General features: G+C 43.4%; 1 protein-coding gene across 2 annotated transcripts in view; it reads right to left on the reverse strand.

Annotated features, from left to right (window-relative positions):
- Positions 1-354: 354 nt before the first annotated feature.
- Upf2 (UPF2 regulator of nonsense mediated mRNA decay) overlaps positions 355-16,107 on the reverse strand; it is a 51,303-nt gene continuing 35,550 nt past the window's right edge. For both annotated transcript variants that reach the window (XM_075696309.1, XM_075696310.1), the window contains exons 32-39: positions 15,136-15,245; positions 10,452-10,619; positions 9,221-9,305; positions 7,829-7,914; positions 7,216-7,278; positions 6,854-6,932; positions 3,942-4,053; positions 355-640 (exon numbers count right to left, since the gene is read on the reverse strand). In XM_075696309.1, coding sequence (XP_075552424.1) covers positions 631-640; positions 3,942-4,053; positions 6,854-6,932; positions 7,216-7,278; positions 7,829-7,914; positions 9,221-9,305; positions 10,452-10,619; positions 15,136-15,245 — 713 coding nt within the window. In that variant the 3' untranslated portion in view covers positions 355-630. The remainder of the gene's footprint in view (positions 641-3,941; positions 4,054-6,853; positions 6,933-7,215; positions 7,279-7,828; positions 7,915-9,220; positions 9,306-10,451; positions 10,620-15,135; positions 15,246-16,107) is intronic.

Raw genomic sequence — 16,107 nt, forward strand, 5'->3', positions numbered from 1 at the left:
GAACAGCACAAACTGACGAGCAGCATACTGTTATCTGATCGCAGTGATTTTTCTTCCAGCGGCTTTAGTGTTGCAGATTTTGGCTGCTTCAGGAACTTGTCCGAACAAGACTGCTCAGACTACGTACCCCTCTTGTGTACTTTTACAACATTAAGTCTTCCAACAGTATGATCAGGAACCAATGAGCAAAACTTTTTTGCAAACAATTTATTTTTTTTTTTCGTAAATCTTGACACAAAAATTATGAAATGAGCCCAAATTTGTGAACATTATGGAAAATTCGGGAGTGTCGGCAGGTAGGCCCATGCAGCACTTCTTCTAAGGAAGCTCGCAAGAAGACACGTTGTTCATACCTTCACACTTACGCTGCCTTGCGAGAGGCTTTTATTGAAAGAGAGAGAGTGGGTGGAAGGAACTATGTACACAGGCAACATAGTAGTGCCGATGGCACCCCCGTTGTGCAGACGGCTTTCCCTTCAGCATGATGACGGCCGCCGCCTCTCGGCATCAGCTTGATGTCAGCTGTTCATTCAGCGGCTCAGAACGGCAGGAAGGCGTGGCAATGCGTTTGTGCTTTGTTGCCTCCATGGCCTTGGACGAGGGGAACAGTGGTCGTCTCTCGATGTTCACTCAGCGCTTCCTGTGAGACAATGCGGAGAAAGAAAAAGTGGCTCTAGCTTGAAAAAGTAAAATTACATAAGCTTTATAACTACTGGGTTCCAAAAATACGGGATTCAACCAGGAAACAAAAGTAAAACATACGTAGAGAAAAACACTAGTACTACCTGCCACCAAAAGGTGCAACAGGTGCAGAGGCATGCTAGAAAGAAATATTCTGCTACTTTTTTTTGCATACGAAAAAATTAAATATTAATAAACTATGGAGGTAACGTCCCAACTGTGCACAGTGGGATATGAGAAATGGCATGGCAAAGATCTCTAGATGAATTTTGACCATCTGAAGTTCTTCGACATGCACTCAAAGCACGGTACATGATCGTTTCTGCATTCCGCCTGCATCAAGATGCAACCGCTGTGGCCGCGGATCGGACCTGTGACTTCATGCTCAGCAACAGACCACCACAGCCAGAGCCACTGCGGCAAGTTTTCATAACATTGAGACTCGGCGAGTTAAAATAAACGAGTATGAGCAAGCTTGTCTTTTTATAACAGAGTTATTATACAGTAAACCTTCGTTAACTCGAACGCTGATATCTCAAAATATCGGTTCAGTCAATCTTTTTTTTTTGCCCGTGCTTTAAGCCCATGTGTCTTGCACTTCTTATCTCGAAAAGTTTTTGCACCGTTTTCTGGGGTATCTCGAAATGTCGACTTCAAAAATACCAGGAAAAAGGCAACGGGAGCATCGGCAGTGTCGCTTGTAATCGCTTTTCACCCAGTGGCAGCTCGCTAGCTGAGCCAGACACCAGGCTCCGTGCTTATCTTTCTTCCTTCTTTCTATCTATCACCACTCACATGCACTCGCTCAGCTGCTCGCTGCCACTTTGTCACGGCCTCACGCAGCAGCGATCAGCTGGGAGTCAAAGTCTTTTGCCTCCTCTCGCTGACACATCAATGTAGTCTCAGCATATTAATCGTGACCTTGAGCAAGATGACTGGCACTTTTGAGCAGCAGCGATCGGCCCACCCCCTGCGCCCCCCAAAAAAAGCCAGCATGCGAGCCTACAGCATTTCAGCGAGAGCATGGCTTGATAAGTGCGCTCGCTTCATGCTCGCACAACCGTAAGGTAAAAATGCCACTTCACTCATTGGCGTTTGCTAAAGACGTCACAATTGCACTCCTCCGAGGTTTTCGGTTTTTGAAGTTAAATTGTGTGGAACTCATTATGATGCAGAAAGTAGCAGTTTCAGCTTTTTGGATGTCTGAAAACGGTTATGCTCGAATGACTGGCTTCAAATATATCATTAGGATCAATCGTCTTGACTCTGTGCTGCCTTGGCACGGCGCCAGTAACGCCCTTGCACACGGAGGCTGACATCTCCGGAGTCGGTGCCGAGAAAAAGATTGAAAATATTGCTAGCGGTATTTTGGAAAGGCTCCACGTGGTCTATGCGCAGCCAGAGGGCTTCATTTTCGTGATTTCACTTATTTCGAATCTCCACTTATCTCGAATGTTTTTCCCATTTTTACAGCGTTCAAGTTAGTAGGGGTTTACTGTATATTTCAAAGCAACCAATCAAAAACATCTATACGGCTCAAGTATTCTGAGCAATACACTGCATTTGGCAGTTCCTCCAATCGCGAATTAGTAGGTTAAAAGATGCCACGCTACCTTCTGCCTTCACAGACTCCATTTCACACAACACAAGCAACACTACAAAGACTACAGAGATTTCTCTCACTGTTTGGCAACGAGAAAATTGTGTGTCATATATTAAAGAAAGATACAGATATGTCTCAGGTAATTCAATGTAACATTATGTCTCATACTCTTATGTCACAAAATATGACATAATTATTACACGGTAGGTGTCCCAGACATTAGCTTATTCACTACCGAAAGAGTGGAGTGGCACATTACTGTAACCTGCAGCTTCAGCACACCGCCTGCACTTGTGACCAAAACATAGTACATCGCATACCAGAAGCACAAACATGCACAATCTATACGTTATTTGACGTAACTGTGAGGCCACAAGTTGTAGTTGCAATGTATGAGGGTAGCTGTTCCATAGAAAGTGTCGCAGATCAAACACAACTGCATTGTGATACATGCGAAGTGAGAGATATATGACCAAACTACTTGCGCATCTTTCACAGCGTTGTCTGTTACCAGTTATTAGTTATGCATTACCAGTTACCAGTTACCGATACCAGTTACCGATACCAGTTATTAGCAATGCATTAGCCAAAAAATGCATGCAGGCTACACACATCAAAAATGCAAAATATTGTTTCTGCCCCAGTTAAACTGTGGGCCTTTCAAGGACCACAAATAGTTGCAATGAACAAAAAGTTGATCAAAACAAAATGTGCCTTACGTCTATCAGAAGCGTGTGGAGACCTGCAATCGAATATGCCCAAAGCGCTACATATGTAGCAAGTAGCCGCTTCTAAATGCGTTACGACATTGTTTCTTGAAATTTTTTATTCAAAAGAAGGAAGTGATTGCAGTAACAAACCAATTTTAAGTACATAAACACATAATATTGAAACACTGATTCAATGCCTAAAGGCAAGATAAGCAGTGGTGCAACATAGAACAACGCAGTATTTTGAAGCAAGAGGTTTTTAAAAATATATCTTGCTCTCATGTCTCCCAATTAATTGGCATCATAGTGAAAAACACAAGTCATGCCCAGGCTCAGATGTTTCAGTATTCTGAATTCCAGTGTCATAAAATTAAGCATATTCTTATTTTAGTACATACGGAGCATCTTTTATTAAGGCCAAAAATTGAGGAAATCTGCCGCCATTTTTTATAGCAATCTATGCAGTTCATCTCTCAATTTCATGCTCGAGCTACAAGAAAAATGTTTAATGACTTTAAAAAGCATTTGTCTACCAACGTACTACTTCACACTTGTTTTTCATAACAGTGAACTTTAATGAGTATTCTAACAGAAAATTTTGGTCTTGTTTCTATTTTTTATTGGATAGCCATCAACCCAGTATTTCCTTTTTTTTCACGTCCATAACCGCAATGCACTTGGCATGCGTTTAGAACGGGGTGCACAAAAGGCACTGTAATATTTGCGGTGCTCTTGAGGAACAGAGGCTTCATATCGCAATTGTGGAGTTGGAAGCTACCTACCTAACAAAGTAAAACAAAGTCAAGCACAAAATTTTTTGTCAGAACTCTTCTAAAACACATTTCTCTTGCACAAGGTGCCAACTCTTAAACCTCAACTCTTCTGGTATGGTGAAGGCCCTATAGTTTGTAAACGGTCAGAGATCAGTAAACTTTGAGAGCGCATACTTATTTCCGAAGATGAGGTCCGCGTCAGGAGCTCCCTTAGGGTGTTGATATTTGTGCCTCCGGTCGCGGTTCAGGTTTAACACCACAGGTCTCTGCTGCGCTGCAAGCATTTCTTAACAAAAGAAAAAAACAACGAAAAAGAAATTAAACTTAGTTGCATCAGCTGCACAATATTTTTGCAGAAACAACTCAAGCAATGAAGCAAAAATTCACTTTTGTTGTTTCCAAGGCATTGTATTGTGAAAAACAGTGATGTAGATGAACTTGATGCAGAAAATTATACTACTGCAGAACCCATCTCATGATCACTATCGACGGTAATGTGTTTACCACGTCTCATTTCTATTTCTGAATTTTTAACAACCATATCGCTATAGCTTTGTGTTAAAATGTTAGTTGCCTGTGCAATGGAGCCAGGTTAGAGCCCAGTTCTTGCCATTTGTGCAGGTTAGACTGTTTGCCAAGGTGAGATTCTTGATACAGTAAACTCCTGTTGACTTTTCACTTTATTTGAGCACACTGGAAAGTTTTGGAAAGAAACCATTTGTTGCTTGGAAGTTAAGCTTGTTTAGTTAAAATGTGAAAGCATGCCACTTCAGCTAAAGGCCAACAGCAACAAAACTTTTGACTGTGTAAGAAGAGCAGTTTCAGATAATTTAGACAAATTGCAGCCTCTGTGAAACCTTTTATGCTTGCAACACGAGTGCATGCATTGCAAAATGCTAGCAAAAATCTACGTTTTTTTACTAAACTATAAAAAAAATGCCGCCATTACCACTCGCCACAAGAGACGTACAATTTAAACTGTAGAGAACTAGCACCCGTGTCATCTGCTTCCCTTGCTTGTACCATTCCCGTGTATCAGGCCCTTTGTGTGTGCCTCTGTGTGTGTATTTTTTTAACCTTTTCCCCCTTTCCTCTCTGTTCTCTTTCTAACCCCTATCTCCCAACCCCAGTGTAGGGTAGCAAACCAGAGACTAATAGCTGATTAACCTCCCTGTCTTTCCTCTTCATCTCTTTCTCTCTCGTTCTCTCTCTCTCTCCCCACTTGTAGTAAAGAATAGAAAGCAACAGAGGCTCGGCGCTAAGTGCACATTAAGTCTCGCTTGTTTCACCCTCACATCACATCAGATTCCAGCTTTGCCAAGATTACTCTAATGCTAGTATGGATTCTATGGATGTAGAGCCAAATTAGCCCAAGAGAAATTTCATTGCAGTTTGCCTTTAATCCAGCCTGCGTCTTCTCGCACATGCGGTGGTCACTAAAAACTTGAAAACAGGAAATTCAGCAGATGGCACTACTGCTACCCTAATTGTGAAGCTGTTTTATTTTTATCTTTTAGTGGCTGTGATGACCCACTTATGGGCAAAGGTTCGTGTTCTCAATGTTTTAGCGGTTCTCTTAGGCGGAGCCTCCGAGAACCCAATTGAGGACGAAGCCGTTGGTTTGGACACACACACAAAGACTTTTAATCACACACAAAAGAAGCATAAAGCAAATAAAAAGAAACAGAAAACATGCTTAAATTACACACTCAAGAAAACAAGAACACACTTAGGGCTTTAACGAGGTTAACGAGGGCGCGAGTCTGGGCGTGCCCACAAGGGCGGGGACGCGTCGCAGTCTCGACACGGCAACGCGGCGACAAGCTGGCAGAAGGGGTGGCGCCGGTCTCACCAAAGGTTGCGGCGTAGGTTGACCGACCGGGTACCGGGAGCGCGCCACATCTGGTGAGGCGAGGTAACGCTGGCGGCTGGGTGGCAGGAGTGGACGGCGGCGGCGTTCTGGCCGGGCAGAGAGCTCGGGCCCGTAGCCCGACTGCTCCCCTCTCGCCCACGGGCACGGAAGCTCGAACGCCGGCCTCGGGCAGCAGGTGGCACGGCAGACGGGGGTGGCGTTCTGGCCGGGCAGCTGGCGTAGAACTCGGGCCCGAAGCCCGACTGTTCCCGTCCTGCCCACTGGCGCAGAAGCTCACCGGCGTCGAGGAGCTGACGGCACGCTCAGGTAGACGGGCGACGCACAGGAACAGGTTGGCAGGAGGCCCCGGGCGGGTGAAGTCCTGGTGGGCTCGGGTCCGGAACCCGACGGCCCGTCTTCAACGCCCGCTCCGGTGGTTGACCTCCTCCTGCCGTCGTTTCCTGGGACGATCCTGGCGTCTCCCCGGCGTCTTCCTGCGTGTCCTCTTGCGTGTCGCCCCCGTTCTGCCAGCGCACCACGTTTTTTGTAGTGGTCTGGCCGATTTGGCATTTACTGATTGGCTGCCCGACGCCCCGTGGTTTTTTCTCATTGGTTGCTTTTTCTTTTGTTGTTTTTCCTGCGCCGCGCGTTCACGTGCCGGGTGCTCTTCGGCGTCGTCGTTTTTCCTCCTTCCAGCTCGGCGCGCGTGCACTCCGCGTCGTCTGCTCTCGACCGTCCCGAGCCCCGCACTGTGTCGCGCACCACACATCACAGTGGCCTATGCTCCTTCCGCCCAGAAAACCATTAGTTCCTGTTTGTTTCATGTCACATCATGCTGAGCAGCATTTAAACATGGCGGCGCTCTGTGCCACACGCTGGATGAGTCACAGTTTAAAAGCAAGAAGCGAAAGGTCACTACAGGCTACTTTAAGCAACGAAAAAGTTTTGAATTAATTTTGCTGCTCTTTGTTAATTCAACCTTTCAAATAATTTGAACAAATCTTGCAATTCCGCAAGGGTCAAATTGACATGAGTCAACTGTAGCCTGTGACAAAGTGGTGAGTAAGTAGTGAGAAATTAGCCATTAACATCTGCTGGCTTTAATTGCAAAGAACAATTATTGCACAAGCTGCTGTTCTTGAAACGTTACCAATGTTCCAATGGAACATTTGAAACAGAGCTCACACCCCAGTAATACAAGCCGGCACAGCATGTTTTTCTTTTTCCTCCTTACCTTGGTAATCTTCTTCCTCTTGCCTCTCATTGATGTTCAATGTGAGCATCTTCACTTGTTCCTTCTCTGCTCTCTCAGCCTGCAAGAGCCGGAAAATGCATAAAGCACTTTAGTAACAGTACAAGATGGGAAAAGATGCAGTGTTTATGCACACAATTAGTGGAGCTAGTTTGTGGCTAACCACTTAAACTTATGCGAAGCACTTCATATTAATAATAAAAAAAAGAGAAACGTATCAAACTCAAAGAACTAGTTAAAGTAACAACAGCACACTAGACACTGCGACAAGAAGCGCAAGGTTTCTAACCATTAACAATAACTAATGATGGATCATGATGAACTTGCTTGGCAGGGACACTCACCTCCTCCCTGTCCTTCAGGTTTTGTGCAAGTTCTGAAGACACTGGAACCTCCAAGCTCTTGAACTGCGCACACACAGGAAATATGACGCATGGCTTTAATATAAGCTTTTTTTTTTCATTTCCACAAGCAACAAATACCTGTCAACTCCATTGCGATATTATCTGTTTTAATTTTTAACGACAGGTAAAAGCCCTTATCAATAAGTGCAGTCACAAAGTTAATTCGTACAAATCATTCCAATGTCCTTTGCTTGCTAAGGCAGGATAATATCCATAAAAGCAGCATACCTGAAAGTCCTTTGCACTCTACTGTAAGGCAGGCCTAGCGTAAAATTTTTACAGGCAACTTTTGGTAAGCCATACAGCAACCAAAGCATGTGATGAGGGTTAAGCAGTAAATATTTGCAAACAAAGCATTTTCTCACAACTCTGGAAGCCTTGTAAGAAACATTAAGCAAGAAGTTATTACCAAGCACTGTCTCCAACAACACAACCATTCAGCATTTTCAATGTTTTTAGAGACAATGGCGGGGAACTGTACAAAAAACAAAAGTGCAGCTAACGGTAACAGCATCAACCAGCTAAGTAAGAAACAAAATGTTTTGTCTCAGACCTGGGGCTTGTTTCCTTTGCGGGTCATCAGAATAAAGTTCATGGTGTTCTTGTCTTCCTCGCCTTTCTTTTCCAGAAGGTTGCTATCTGCAACGACCAGAAGACAAGAAGCTCGACATTGCTAGTACTAAGCAGCGCCTTGAAGTGGACCAGCTGTCCCAGCTTACACAGACCACCTTTAAAAAAAAAAAAAAGCAAAGCCTTCTTTGCAGATGAAAACAACCGCATGTTGCTAGTAACTTCCTGCAGAAGCCTCCAGTATTTTCTGTTCTTACTATAGATCAATTAGTATTGATTATTGATCAAACTTCTTAATTAGTGAATTAGCCCGCAAAGCCATTACAATGTCACTGGCTTGTGCACCCCATCGGCTTTCCTTTAAGCATGAAAAAAGAAAAAGAACTATGCAATCAGTAATGCGTTGCTAACAACTGAAAAGCATCATTTTCAAGTGAGCTCCACAAACCTTGCACTGACATACTAACTGTAAACTTAGTAATGAGAATTCCCTTGATTAATCAGAACTAATTATTCTATTAATGAAAGCACAACAAATATTGTAAGCTTCTTGAGAAGGTCGCTTACACATACAATTGGGTTCACTCGCACAGAAGCTCCTGCTTATTCTTTTTCAATTTCTTTTTTTTTTTTACCCACTGCATATTAGCAGGGACACCCCATAGATGCAATAGAATGCGATGAACAGCATAAGGTAACAACAAATGAACCGCACAATGCACACATGCCATAAGGACTAGAAGACTGCGTGATCCCTTTCGGGCAGAAATTATTTCTGTGTGCTGAAATATACATCAATATATATATATATATATATATTTCATCGCATTTCTAGCATCATTAAAAACAGAAAGCACAAGAATATGCAGAATTTTTTTTTTGTATGCACTCCAAAGACTAATTTCGGCAAAGATTGTCCGTCTTGCTGAAAGCGTATATGTAGTGCTTGAAAACGCACAGCCAGTTGAAAATTTCACCTGATGTAAATTATCACTGTCAAAAACAACAAAGCAATAACAACTCTCTACATGATCACATGCTGGTGCTACCGAAAAGCACACAGACCACCTATCTCACCGCACTTTTTTTTAATATGCTAGGCACACAATTTCAAAGAATCGATATAAGCTGTCTAATGATGTGCACAGAAGGTTTAATATTATTTTTGTTAGTTCTTGTGATTATCAGGTGTTCTGTGTTAGGTGCCACGCTATAAATGGGGTTGTGCGCCCTTATAGTATACTATACCAACTATTTCTATTGTATACTATAGTATAGTATATAGTATAGTAACTATAGTATACTACCAACTAGGCCTAGCTGCAGTCCTTTTCCCAACATCTTCGACGAGATCAAGGCAATTGAAACCACTTACATGTTTTTTTCTGTTGGCCAGTGCCCTTTAGGCTCATGGGGATAACAATATCTGCTTGTGGTTTCACTGAGTCTTGGCTGCGATGCTGAAACATAGGTACATTTTGCTCAGAACTCTAAAAGAGGTCTGTTTCTGTGAAGTGAAAAGTGGGTATGCAAGCAGAGGCTGGACATTAATGGCTGAATAACTAGTACTAATACAATCACTTGTGCACATTCACAATTTATGAAACACGCAGAATAGTTATGCATGGATAATCAGCCTTTCTGCGAAGCCCACGTCTCCAATTTCCAATATCTGAAAAGGGGTGGAGAAAAAAAATATCTGCATGCTTATCAGTCCGTACGAATGACCACGCACGACAATGACCATATCTCCATAAAAGTGACCGGGCACAGTTGGCGTGAAACAAAGCTGCGGAAGCAATCCTGTTTTGCATGTTCAGTCATCAATGCTTTCAGCACGGCTCACTACTGCAGAGCATTGCTGCAACGCAGTAAAGCAAAGCATTGTCATGAATGGTATGCCGCAAAGATACGGCATCTCCTTGCGGTAGCAAACCACAAATGAAGATTTCCTGATGCTCTTTGTTTAAACCTCAAGAAAACTTGAGGTTTAAACTTTTGCATACTCGTGGAAATGACAAAAAATTTACAAAATTTCACAGATTTCCAGATGCCTGGTAGAGAAAGGGGTTAATAAGCTGGAAGTGCCTTGACAGTGTTTCAGAAAGTTATGAAACTAAACAAATCATTATATAGTCAAACCTCAACATAATGAATATGCATATAACGAATTATCAGCTATAATCAAGTAAATCTAAAATCTTCCTTGTTAATATCAACCTGCAATAAATACAGACTTAATAACAAATTTTGAATATAAATGTCAAATGTGGCTTCATTGTAATTAGGCTCAACTGTATCAAACAGTTAGTAAGCCAGGTGAAAACTAAACCACAGCATTGTGCGAATGACTGACCTACTCTGAACAATGGACTACCGAAGGTTCAAGAAAAAGGACTTTGTCTTTTGCAAGCTCCTTGCCACGCAACATGATTCTGCAGGTAACACACAGGTGCCAGAAATTAACAAGAAGCCATTTTCTAATCGAGAAGGCAGAGTGCAGCGACCGCATCATCTGACAGCCTCGGCAGCATGCAAACTGGGTATAAGTGCTCGCAAGATTCTGGGACATGCACAGAATTCCAAAAGGGAGGCATGAGACTCACAAGTATGCTTTCCGACATCATCTTGTCAAATGCTGCCATGAAGTCGTCGTCCTCAGGACACGGGGCACGTCGGGGCCTTTGGTTGACCAATGTCACATCTTGCTGGGAGCTGCCTGGCTCCTCCTCCAAGTTGCCGGCTTCGTCCTCCGTGCTTGACCCAACCTCATCCTGTACAGCAAAAATCGCAGCATCAGCGAGTGGCCTTTTTTTCTGAGTGAGGGTGGGGAGGGGCATCTTACCCCCTCCCCACCTCCCAACCACAGCTATCTTTCAGGAACTCAAAAAGTTAGTTAAGAGGTTTTGCCAAAATTGTGATTTGATTATGAGGCAAGCCAAAGTGGGGGTCTCTGGAATAATCTGGACCACCAGGGGTTCTTTAATGTGCACCTAAATCTAAGTACACGGGTGTTTCTGCATTTCGCCCTCATCAAAATGCGGCTGCCATGGCTGGGATTCGATCCCGTGACCTCGTGCTTAGCAGCCCAACACCATAGCCATTAAGCAACCAATATGTTTGATTGTAAAGTTTGATAAGCTTGATTGTTTCCGAATATGTTTGATTGAATCCCATTTCTTTGACATTTTGCAAGTTTCCCAGCGCTTCATCACACATGGATGATGTAATAGTTCTGCAGAAACTCCCAAGGTGGAGAGAAGTAATTAATAAAGGGAAAATGAGACGTCCACTCAATTGTAGCAATATCAATTGCTACAAAGGAAACGCATACGGGTTCCTCAAAAGAAAAGCCTCGCAGTTGCAGAAAAATTCATCCTGGTCCGGGACTCGAACCTGGGACCATCATCTTTCCAAGGCAGCCGCTTTACCATCTGACCTAACCAGGTAGCTAGCATATGGCAGGGCGAAGTCGAACTTATCAACAACTTGAAGCAAAGGAAAGAGTTTGATGTAATAGTTCTGTGGAAACCCGCAAGGTGGAGAGAAGTAATTAATAAAGGAAAAATGAGACAGCCACCCAATCATAGCAATTGCTACAAAGAAAACCCATACGGCTTCCTCGAAAGAAGAGCCTCGCAGTTGAAGAAAAATTCATCCTGGTCCGGTCTGCCGCCTGGTTAGCTCAGATGGTAGAGTGGCTGCCCCGGAAAGGCGGTAGCCCCAGGTTCGAGTCCCAGACCAGGACGAATTTTTCTTCATCTGTGAAGCCTTTCTTTTGAGGAACCCATATGGGTTTCCTTTGCAGCATTGGTTACGACTGGGTGGATGTCTCATTTTCCCTTTATTAATTACACACATGGATGAGCGGAACTATGATCTCGTTTTTTCGCCATGCTAAATTGCCACTCATGCTAATCATTACTCTGTGGTATCAACAAGGATATCCAACATCACTTCAGTTGAGTACTACTTTAAAAATACTTGACACTTTTTGCACTCGCGCTCCTTGCTTAACACCATGGCTGACAGTAAGCCTATGGAATGCCAAAGCGGCTGACACCGCGGCGAATGATGGAGTCTGGTGTTGCTAGTTGTGAAATGTGGCATTCGCTCTCTAGCTGGTTGAGACTAACTACACTAGGGCGCTAAACAAACCTGTCAGCGTAAAGAGCAACGCTGCGGTCAACGAAATAACGCCATGTATGGTTTCCCTACTGCCATGAACTTCCAAATGGATTGGATTACGTTGGATTTTTTTTTTTGCCAATGTTGTCAGCCCAAGTGCTGGACGCGAATAGAAACGAGATGCAACAGCAATTTCCAGGAGATTTTCCTGACAGACATACAACTGGAAGAATTGGTCAAAATCCGGGAGTCTCCCTGATAATTTGGGAGACTTGGTAGGTATGCAGTTTCAATCGTGATTCGGATTTCTCTATCGCGATTGGGTCGCTTCCTCAGCCTGCGCAAAGGAGCCAATCACGATCAAGAATTTTTATCTTGATCAGGCTCAACTGTGATCAAAAGTGCCTCGTGTGATACAGGTATAAGATGTACACTGCCCAGATCCCCCACCGTTGCCACCTTACAAACAACTACATTAAAGTCTTACATGATAAAACTCATAGATTCCAAGGCACATATTAAAGCCACAGATAGAAGCACTTTTCCACAGGAAAATCGTACATACATAAACTCATATAAGACAGCTACAAAATAAGGAATTTCAATCAACTGTTATCTGAATCGGATAACAGCTACCTGTTATCTGTAATAGAAAAACAGTGAAATGAAATAATTAGTAATGAAATGGCAAAGGTGGAAAATGCAATGCAGTCAACGACCGACTTTCTGGATGCCTGATTTTTCTGACATGTCTGATAATTCGCATGCCTTCGTAGCATTGCCACGTACCCCATAGAGTCAATGTATAAGAATGTCTGAAATTTCGGATGCAAAAAACTTTCACCGCCCGATTTTCCAGACATTTTGCCATGACCGCAGGTCCGAAACGGCATTAATCGTAGCCACCACCAGCACCATTTTTATTATCTCGCCTCCTCAAAATGGTGCTCTCACACACAGATCCGCTGGCAGCCATGGCCACCACCACAGCAATGCTTGGCCTAGCTACTTTTGACGTTCGCTGCCAAGCTTTTTTCCTTTCGGTGCAGTGTTTTTCACTGAAACAATTCAATACTATTTGTGATGGTGCCGACTCCACCTTTGTAATCCTCACCAATGTCTTGGAAGCTCGGAAAGCACGACGTGTTGCATAATGCCGGTGGCCAAAAGTCAGCTTCGCCTCTATATAGCAATGTTATGCAGTGAAGCATACACAAAGTATTGCAATGAGTGGGAAGGGGCAACTGTCACGGGACACGGTATGTATTCCTTAATTACACAACCATGCACCCGCCGTCTCCTATTACAGTATGAGCACCGGTACGCCTAATAGGTGTACTGGCAAGCCTTCAGAGCTATTTTGGGTGTGTCTGTGTCGACTTGAGCACTTGGGGGGCTGTAAAACACATGCATTCGTTTTTTTCAGACTGCCAGATTTTTCTGATGTTTTCGTGGCCCCTGGGGAGTCAGGAACTTCAGATGTTGCCTGTACAATATAGACATGCTATGCTAAATTTTATAACAACGAAGCAACAAAACTGTTTATTTCTTATTGAAGAATGAAATTTCAGCACATTGAGAATACAGTAAAATGAGATTTGGGAATAGAACTTTCATTATATACCTTAGACCACTTATAATAGACCACCTACAGTGCAGAACCAGCTATAACGCAGCCTTTTCTGACTCCCATTTACCTTCCCACAGAACTCTATGTTTACACGCACTGCTTATAGCGCAGCCGCACTAGATAAAATACCGGTTATAAAGTGGCTTCCATGGAAAAATCTCGCAGACAAGTGTGGTAAAGCACGCTTCTCAATAAGGTGTCCTGGTCAATGCTCAATTCACATCGAGACTGCGATGAGCAACAAGGGCAATGCAGAAGAGGGGGAGATGCGGAGCAAACGAACAAGGAATGAAAAAAGAAAAAGCGGTGGCAGCGCGATGCAGGTATGCGGAGGTTTCCTAGGCAGTGGAGAGCCGTGCGCGTTGTCACGCTTAGGTTCTTCAGTAGAAGGATCGATATTTGGGCGAGTTGGTACTGGTTCAACATCTCGTAGGGGCAGCGCAATATGACGAAGACAGAAGGCAGGAACTAGGCTCTTCAGTTTGTGTGCACCTGTTGCAGTGTGCATCGTCATGAAGAGATGTTGTCAGTTTAAGCGGCGTTCTACAAATTTAGTTCGGAGCTCTTAGGCTTTATGACCACATGCAAGCTTCCATCGTTCCTGCCTGAATGAGGACATCGAAACTTGGTTGGCATTCACAGTAGTTGCCACATCTGATCGCCCAAGAAACCAAACTCCACATCGTCCAACCGCTGTCAGTAGCCCTTGCTCGTAATCACATGCCCAATCTCTACGTGTCTACGCTCGTACAAACATATCAAAGGCTAGCTTCCCATGACGGCATGCTGCCCGATACCCTGTAGGTTATGCCTAACCAGCACAGCTCGACGAGAGGGTTTGGTCAACGAAATGCGTGGCAGTGACTGTATTGCACTTGGAAAGCGGAGGAACCACCTCGATCACGAAAGTGAGGGCATGGGTGGCATGGGCAACAATTGAATGGCAGCAACTTAGCTTGAGGTCACCATGTTTCCAACATCGTGCACTCACGCATCAGTCTGAGAAATCAAACGAGGCACTGTACAGCAGCCGAAATTTTGGTCACCATTCTGCATTGGCTCTGTGATGTTGGTGGCAGTGCCGGGGAAATTTTGAATAACTGAGCAGATCTGAAAATTTAGTCGGCAACTTACTTTCTTCTATGTAGTTTTCTTTTTCTTTCTTTTTCGGCGGTACTTCGTCTGCTTCATGAAAAGACTTTGGATTCTCGGACATTAACCTTTCAACATTGGCAAATTTAAAAGATGTAAATATCCTGGTTACACATTTCGGTTCTTAGATACACATGGCTGCTTGTTCTACATGTTTTTCACATGTGCAGTAACTGAAAAAGGTTGTTTTGGTTATATAGTGCGATATTCGCAACTTCGGCGACTTACGCTATAAGAGGTCTATGCTGTATTTGCAAGCCTTGAATAATTTTAGAGATTAATATAAGGCCAATTGTTAAATTTAATCACTCTAAAGTTCCTAAGTAGTTTAAGGGACTAAGTGCCAGCTTAATCAGAAAACAAGTTTAGCCTAAACATACTTCAAGTGGTTGGCTCTGGCTTCCACTGTAGACATCTGTGTCACCATCACCCTCCACATCTCCATCTTGGTCACTGCATTCACCACTATGGTTCTCGTCATCAGGCTCCTCTGAAGAAACAAAAAGAGTTGTGTGCAGTGAATGCCACACATCACATTCATATAGCTTCATAAAGTTTGGTGTACCAAATTATCACAAGTTAGGCAAGCTGAGTGCCGTCCATCTTTGAGAATAGGGACGGCATAAGCAAGGAACTTAATTTTTGGCTTAGGCTTTCATTTAAAGGCCACCTGCAACGAAATTTCCCTTTGGCTAAATTAGTTTTAAACTAGTAGTATAAACTACTTAAGCAAACTTGGTAAAACTATCAGGGCTGATAACTGTCTAAGTTTCCTATCAATAGCCTATGAGTAGCACCAAAGCAAATAATGTGTGCATCTGGTAGCTAGCACATACAACACAAATCTCTGTACATCACGTCCGGAATTTTCAGCTCACTGCAAATGCCACTCTATTTCAGAGGTCATGCCAAGGAGAAACAGTGAATTTCAATATTCTGGGTTTCGCGTCATTTCTGGAGCATCGGACGGAATATTTTTGAGAGCATCTGTTCTCGTATTCTAGTCATCTATTCAGACTCAAGCACTCGTATTTTCAAATTAAAAGTTTTCTACAGAGGCCTGCTCTATATCTACACTATCTGACACTAGGCTTTTTACACAATCCAAAATTTTGTTGCAGTTGGCCTTAACAGCTGTTCTCCTTTTAATATTCCACCTCCACCACAGAAAGTGAAGTGCAGTGTGGCACCTTGATTTGATCACACTCCACTCCTCAACCTCCAATTCTTGAGCCATAATGTCAGCACTTATCTGATGAATTGCTGTAAAAAGGGTGTTTCCAAAGCAACCTTTCATCATAATTACTTAGGAGCATCATTCAAGTTGAGTGTACTCTACAGTCAAGGGCCAC

This window comes from Dermacentor variabilis, chromosome 6 (assembly GCF_050947875.1).
Source record: "Dermacentor variabilis isolate Ectoservices chromosome 6, ASM5094787v1, whole genome shotgun sequence".
Classification (NCBI taxonomy): Eukaryota; Metazoa; Arthropoda; class Arachnida; order Ixodida; family Ixodidae; genus Dermacentor; species Dermacentor variabilis.